At 34.0% G+C, this 7,387-nt stretch overlaps 1 protein-coding gene across 1 annotated transcript; it reads right to left on the bottom strand.

Moving 5' to 3' along the window:
* Positions 1–758: 758 nt before the first annotated feature.
* Positions 759–3,917, bottom strand: LOC116032910 (receptor-like protein 9a). Its single transcript, XM_031275648.1, has 3 exons — positions 3,409–3,917; positions 3,163–3,312; positions 759–2,939 (listed from the first exon to the last, which is right to left on the bottom strand). Exons 1-3 carry the CDS (start codon positions 3,905–3,907, stop codon positions 760–762), a joined length of 2,829 nt encoding a protein of 942 aa, XP_031131508.1. The 5' UTR covers positions 3,908–3,917; the 3' UTR covers position 759.
* Positions 3,918–7,387: the final 3,470 nt, after the last annotated feature.

Below are 7,387 nucleotides of genomic sequence, written 5' to 3'. Positions count from 1 at the left end.
TTTCTTGAAGTCCCATTTAACAAAAGAAATTTTACATAAGTAATTTAAAGGGTCACATGTCACATTTATGTAAGGCCGTCTCACGAATACTTATTTGTAATACGGATCAAATCGAATCGAGTCAATGTGTAATTTTAATACTTACATTTTTTTTTGAGTACTACAAAAAAAAAAAAAACTTACATTAAAGATACACTAATCATTTTATTATTGGGATTATTTTTTTTTATGCTTCAACAGGTTAAGAAAGTATAGATAAACAGATACTACAATGTAATAGAGTCAGTAGTACTAAAAAAAAATACAGTAATAAAAATATTGAGTACATTTACTTACATTAGTAAATGTAATACTAAATTAGGAATAAAATACTTTCGTTATTATTTAATAACGAAAGTCTTACACTAAATACTGCTACATAAATAGTATTGGTAATACAATCAATGGTAGACTTAAAAAAAGACAAACGAGAAACAAATATTAAGCAATAGCATTGCCAATGACAATCCTAAATTCCCGGGCCAGGCTAAAGTTCACCACACACACAATATTTTTATTACTGTATTTTTTTAGTACTACTGACTCTATTACATTGTAGTATCTGTTTATCTATACTTTCTCAACCTGTTGAAGCATAAAAAAAATAATCCCAATAATAAAATGATTAGTGTATCTTTAATGTAAAAGTAAATAGATTTAGATTATCGAATAGAAAATTTATTATCTTATTACATAGACTTTTATTAACTAACACACAAATTAGAAAGAGAAAATTACAAATTTTGCCCGAACATACATAAGTAGTCGTTCTGAATAGTCAGTACAACATAGAAAAATAATAAAGGAAGCTATAAATGCTACAATATATGATGCTATTAAACTCCACACAAATGTATCTTTGAAAGGGTCATTCTCTATAATTGGCTCTGAGGATGGTTCAATGCTAGAGCTGTTGTTGTGCCTTTCTCCAAACAGTTGTCCACAAAGTAAAGGGTTACCTTCATAACTACTGTTGACGAATGTTGAGAACTGATTCTTGTCTGGTATTTTCCCTGATAAGTTGTTGAATGCCACAGAAAATATTGACAAAAAGTGCAATTCTATCAAGTCTTGAGGTATTTGGCCATTCAGTCTATTATGAGACAAGTCCAAACATTCTATCTGCTTTAAGTTGGAGAATGTAGTTGGGATAGAGCCTGTGAAGTGATTGTGTGATAAGTTCAGAGTGTGGATATTACTCAAGTACCCCATCTCATGAGGAATTGGACCTGTAAAATTGTTGAACGAAAGATTAATTCCAGACATGTACTTCAGTACCTTTCCTTTGTATAATTCAGACCTACATTTCGTTACAAATTCCACATGTTCTTCATAATCCTCAGTTGTATGATAGAACTCTATGCGTTGGCCTATTTGAAGTTGGCTTTCATACGAGTATGTACTAAAAGGATAATGATAAACCCTTCCGTATAGATTAGACCCAACCGTGACATCGAATGTTATTTTGCTCCCAAACAGTACTTTATGCAGGCAAGAAGGCAAAAAGGAAGAAAGATTATTTGAGGAAAGATCAAGCATGCTAACATTCTTAAGCTCACAGAGTTGGGGAGGAATTGAACCTTCGAGTTGATTTCCTCCCAGAAGAAGAAACCTCAAATTTGAGAGTGAACTTATCCAACTAGGAATTCTGCCAATTAAGTTATTGTTTCTCATGTCTAGTGTCACAAGTGCAGAAGCTTCAAACAAAACTTTCGGCACAAATCCAGTAAATTCATTGCCTTCCAAATGCAAGTATCTCAGTGATGAGACATTCAAACAAGCAGGTATAGTCTCAGTAAATTTATTCTTAGACAAGTCTAAAAAGCTCAATTCCTTCACCTTGCAAAAGCTCATTGGTATAGGACCTTGTAGAAAATTATTTGACAAACCTATTAAGCGGAGTTGTGAAAGGTATCCAATCCAGTCAGGAATTTCACTTGTAATTGAGTTGTTGCTCAAATCTAACAACTTCAAAGACACGCTATTTAGTAGGCCTCGAGAGAGCTCACCCGAAAAGTGGTTGTTTGCCAAACCCAAATACCGAAGGCTACTCATGTTTGAATTTGTAGGAAGAACTTGACCTTGCAAATTGTTGTTTGCTAACTCCAAGACTTGCAGATTGATGCATCCCTTCACAAATTCTTTTGGCAGTTCTCCAGACAAATTATTATTCGACAAGTCTACGAATTTTAGTTGTTTCAATTCCCCAAGAGAGGGAGGAATACCTCCTTGTATAGCATTCATATACATGTCCAAAGTGTTGAGATTTGGAAACAAAACGCCTATAGAGTATGGAAGTACCCCTTGAATTTCATTTATAGAAACATCTAACCCCCTAAGATATTCATTCTTTGATTGATGGTCTTCAAATGTAAAAGGTCCTATTAGGAAATTGGCTGCAAAGCTGAGATATTCCATATTTGAGTTATTGATTAACAACCATGTCGGAAATATTTCTGTCGCCCCTATATTGTCAAGGATAAGGACTCTCAACTCACGTTGCTTCAATAGGAAACTAGGTAGCAGATTCCCGCCAGGTTCATTGAATTTACAGTTTGACAATTGAAATATTTTGATCTGAGGTTTGGGCATCCAAGGTGGGTTTTCTGTGTCTACTATCAAGTTACTCTCACTGTTGTCAAGTTCAAAGATCTCAAGTTTGGAATTGTTTCTGAATGAGTTGAATGAAAAATAACCTTCAAAGTAGTTGGAAGAAAGGGAGAGATATTGAAGTAAATTTAGATTAGAAAAAATGGCAGAAGGAAGTGTTCCGGTCAATAAATTTGATTGAAGGTCAAGGGCACGAAGGGATGTCAAATTGCCAAGACATAAAGGTATTCTTCCTTCAAAACTATTAAATCCCAAATCCAAATCTTGAAGGTTCCTCAATTTGCAGAAGCCTGCAGAGTTACAAGTCAGAGTTGATTAAAAAAAATACTGAAATAGAATTAATTTAAATCCCATCATCAATAAAAAAAAATGAAAATATTTCTTGTATGTTTTATTTATATAGGTTTAGAGCTTTGGAAATGTAAAGGCAAATCAAGTTGGGATGCATGGTTTCAATGAGAAAGGAAAACCACAACTAACATGTACAAATACATACTAAAATTAATAAAATACCTCCATCTATCAATGACCCATTTAGCTGATGATTTCCCAAGAACGACAAAAACTTTAAAGATGTCAAGGATCCAAGGGCATTGGGAATTTTTCCGCTCAGAAAATTTAAAGCAAAATTGAGCAGCTCCAGATGTTTCAAAGTTGTTAGCTCTACAGAAACAGAAACAGATTATATATTATTGTGTTAAGAAAGCTAGACAGACCATCCACGAAAATGAATTATTATTATAATAATATTTGACGCACCTTCAAAGTGAGACCAAGTATTGATCGAGTTGTATTCCATATGAAGGATCCTAAGTGAGCGCAGTAAACCTAAACTTGGAATTTCATCAAACCCATTCTCACTTAAATCCAAAACCTGCAACTTGCTTAAGTTTAGTACTCCATAGAATCCTCGTATGTTATTATCAACTAAGCTCAGATTCCGTAGTTCCCGGAATGGAAGAAATAGCGAAGTATTTAGGAAAATAGGATCAGAACTCCATAGCCTAATAATATGGGCAAGTGAGAGTTGGGTGACATGGTGATTGGATTGATCACACTTAACCCTTTCCCACATGCAGCAATCCTTTTCTTCTTCATCCCAAGAAGGAAGAGCGATTGTTCCGTTTGGATAGTTAAACACATCGTCTCTTAGTCTCAAAAGCGCTCTTCTTTCTTCTTCCTCACACCCCTGCACCTCAACTACCACAAACCTTAACAATAACAACCATAAACAAAACAAACAACGATTGTTCGCCATACAAATTAAAGAAATAATGATAATAATCAGAATTGTATATATTATTAGAAGATGGAATATTATATATAAATATATTTATTAACTTATGCTAACAATAACACCAAGGCATAATTATATATACTACGAGTAGGCATATGGTTTGGGCAAAATGTGTCATCATCTTTCTCTTTCTTTCTTTTTTCCTTTCTAGTTGACGAATTAAAGCAGCAGTGGAAACACACTTTTTTTTTTCTCATCAACAACCCTACAAAGGAAACGTGATCATCATGCATGCATGTATCTTAGCTGGATGGGTTTAATTTTCAAGAGTTCACACACAACTAAAAGAAGAAATCAAGTAGAACATATATAATTGGGATTTGGGAATATATATATCTTTGGTTTTCGCTTCAAGACCGGATTTTAGGGCGTGCAAGATGGGCAACCAATCATTATTGCATGGACCATGTTCCACACCTACAGCTGTGTGGACCAAAAATAAAAAGTATATTATTTTTGTACTGAAGGTACATTATTTTTGTACTGTAGGTACATTATTTTTGTACTGAAGGTATATTATTTGATATATACTATCAAATAATGTACCTACAGTACAAAAGTAATGTACCTTCAGTACAAAAATAATATACTTTTTATTTTTGGTCCACACAACTCCATGCAATAATTTGCCAATGGGCAACAACACAGGGCCCCAAAATTTTGGGGGCCCCTAGTCCAGCCTTAACCCAATAGTTAGTATATGTATTTGTGATTATATTGACTCAAAATTAGTTTTCATGACTGAACTAAATTCTACAACGTATTATTCAAAAAAAATTCTACTCCGTAATATTCACGCGAATAACTTTTTCTTTAATTCACAGTTTATTTATACTTTGATAGGGTCTCACTTATTTACCAGCACATGACCACGCAAATAAAAAAAACTGGCCCTGATTAGCTTCATCACACAACGAAAAGAACATGTTACCAAATGGCATATATATCACTTATTGGAAAATGATAGTAAGAACAGAGCGAAGGTTGCTGTCAACCATATTTTCTAGCAGGCCGGCAGAAAACTTCTTTCTAAATAAAGGAGTAAATGATTACTCTGTGCGTGTGTTTTTCTACGCGCATATCATATGAGTTTAACCTTTTTTTTTTTTTTTTTTTACAAGACAAGTAAAACCCGTAGTTATTACTTAAAAATATGTATTAGGTAAACTATATTCTTATATAGTATTCTGCTCCAAAGTACACGAGAAAGATACACATGACAAATTATATCATTAACTAAGGTCCATGAACCCAAATACATAAACTTTTGACAAAAATTATAACAACAATTGAAATTTTAATACTCCCACTTGCCTAAGCATGAGAGAGAATACAATTTGCCCCCAGGATAGTCACTCGTTATACAGTGGACCATGGTCCACAAAGTATTGTGGACCATGAGTGATGGTTGATACTGCAGTTGTGTTGAACTGATACTGCAGTTGTGTTGAAAAGATACTGCAATTGTGTTGAAAGGGAATTGCAATTGCGCGGAACAGAGGCCGTGTCATCCATTTGGAACTGCAGTATTCGTTCAACGCAACTGCAGTATCAGCTATGATCATAGTCCACAATGCATTGTGGACCATGGTCCACCATATAATTTGCACAGGATAGTAGTCTAGAGGTTGGAGCGTTGCACTTTATACTCACTCCTAGCAGTAGAGTGGAGTTCGAACCCCAACCACAAACAATTCGGAGACTGCAGGCTCCATAGGATGCTTGAGTTGGCTTCCCATGCCAGGTTGGGCAGAGGTTTGGGATTACCTAATTTAAATTTATAAGAGCAAATTGTCATTTTGGTCTACTGACTATAGGGTTCCTATTAATTTCCATCCACGACTTTCAAACGTGTTAATTGCATACCACGACTTTTCAATTTGTATCAATTTTGGTCACTCCGGCCAAATTACCGGCGAAATTTCGCCCGAAAATCATAAACCCTAAAATAATGAGGGTATTTTAGATATTTCACATCTACTTTCTTCTTCTCCGGCGAATAAATAAAGTAAAATAAGAAGAAAAAGAAAACAAAACAAACTAATATATTTGTAAAAGTGGACCTAACATCACATCACTTTAAAACATTAATAAATAAATAAAGTAAAATAAGAAGAAAAAGAAAACAAAACAAACTAAAATACATTTAAAAAAAATACAAAAGTTGTCGTAGCAGCAGTTGTGTCAACTTTTGTACAAGATTTACAAAAATTTGCAAGAAATGCAAAATTGTAAATCCTGTAGACTAAAAAAAATTAAATAAACGATGTGACATTTGTCACTTCAGGATGGGATAGCCTTATTGAAAAAGTCTACCTAAGCGGAATGTCCATCAAATGTTGATTCAATAAAAATAATGAAAATCTATTGGACTATGGAAAAAAGGGAGTCTGAAGCAAAATAAGCTACAGAGTGTGGTGTTTCTAAGAGGTATCAAACCTGCAACCTCCACAAAGCAACACATACCCAAACCCCCATTCCACTACTTATTATCTTATATATTAGAGAGCAAGAAGCTCCACTTATACATGAGAAGTGTGTTGAAAGCAAAGTAGTGGGATGACACATGTGTGGCATTACTTATCTTATGTATTAGAGTGCAAGAAGTTCCACTTATATATGCATGGGAAGTGAGCTGAAAGCAAAGTAGTGAGAGGGCACATGTGTGACCAAGAATGAAAACTAGATGATGTCGTACACTTGTCTAAAACAATTATTGAATTTGGAAATCTTGAACTTTTCTAATAAAGATTAAGAAATATTTTCGTCTTGTGGTCTAACAAGAAATTGATTCATATTTAATTTGGTTGGATGCACAAATTGGAAATTGGAAAGAATCAAACGTCTTTAAAGTTGAGAAAGGTTCAAAATAAATATTGAAAATCATCAAAAGAGATTAGAAAGCAATACATGGAATTAGGAAAGTACCCAAACATGCATTGCCATAGGAATTAACCAATGTGTAGTATTTTAGGCATATCTTTATCTAACTCACAAGGCTACAACTTTTATGAAGAGATAAAATTCTAAATTTGAGATTAAATGGTCAAAAATCATGGTAAATATGAATCAATATTTGTCAAGAAAAATTCAGCAACTTCTAAAAATTATTCTAACATATTTCTTCCTAATTCCTCTATATATGTGTATATATTCTTCCAAGAGGGAGAGACGGATGTGACTTCATTTTTTAAACTTTTATCCGCCATTTGATCCGTATCCAAACCGCTAAATCCGCCATTAGAGAATCAGATTAAATTGAATCCGCACATATTCTACGTGGATGAGATTTTTCAAATCCGCATTTAGCGGATTGGACGTGGATTCTCCCCAATCTGCTCACGCTCACCCCTATTGCCAATAATGACAATCCTAAAATCTCATGCTAAAGTTCACCACACGATAAGTGTATCTTTTATATAAAAGTAAATTGGGTTTAGA

Source organism: Ipomoea triloba, chromosome 10, assembly GCF_003576645.1.
Source record: "Ipomoea triloba cultivar NCNSP0323 chromosome 10, ASM357664v1".
Classification (NCBI taxonomy): domain Eukaryota; kingdom Viridiplantae; phylum Streptophyta; class Magnoliopsida; order Solanales; family Convolvulaceae; genus Ipomoea; species Ipomoea triloba.
This window is presented reverse-complemented; position numbering and strand designations above follow the sequence as displayed.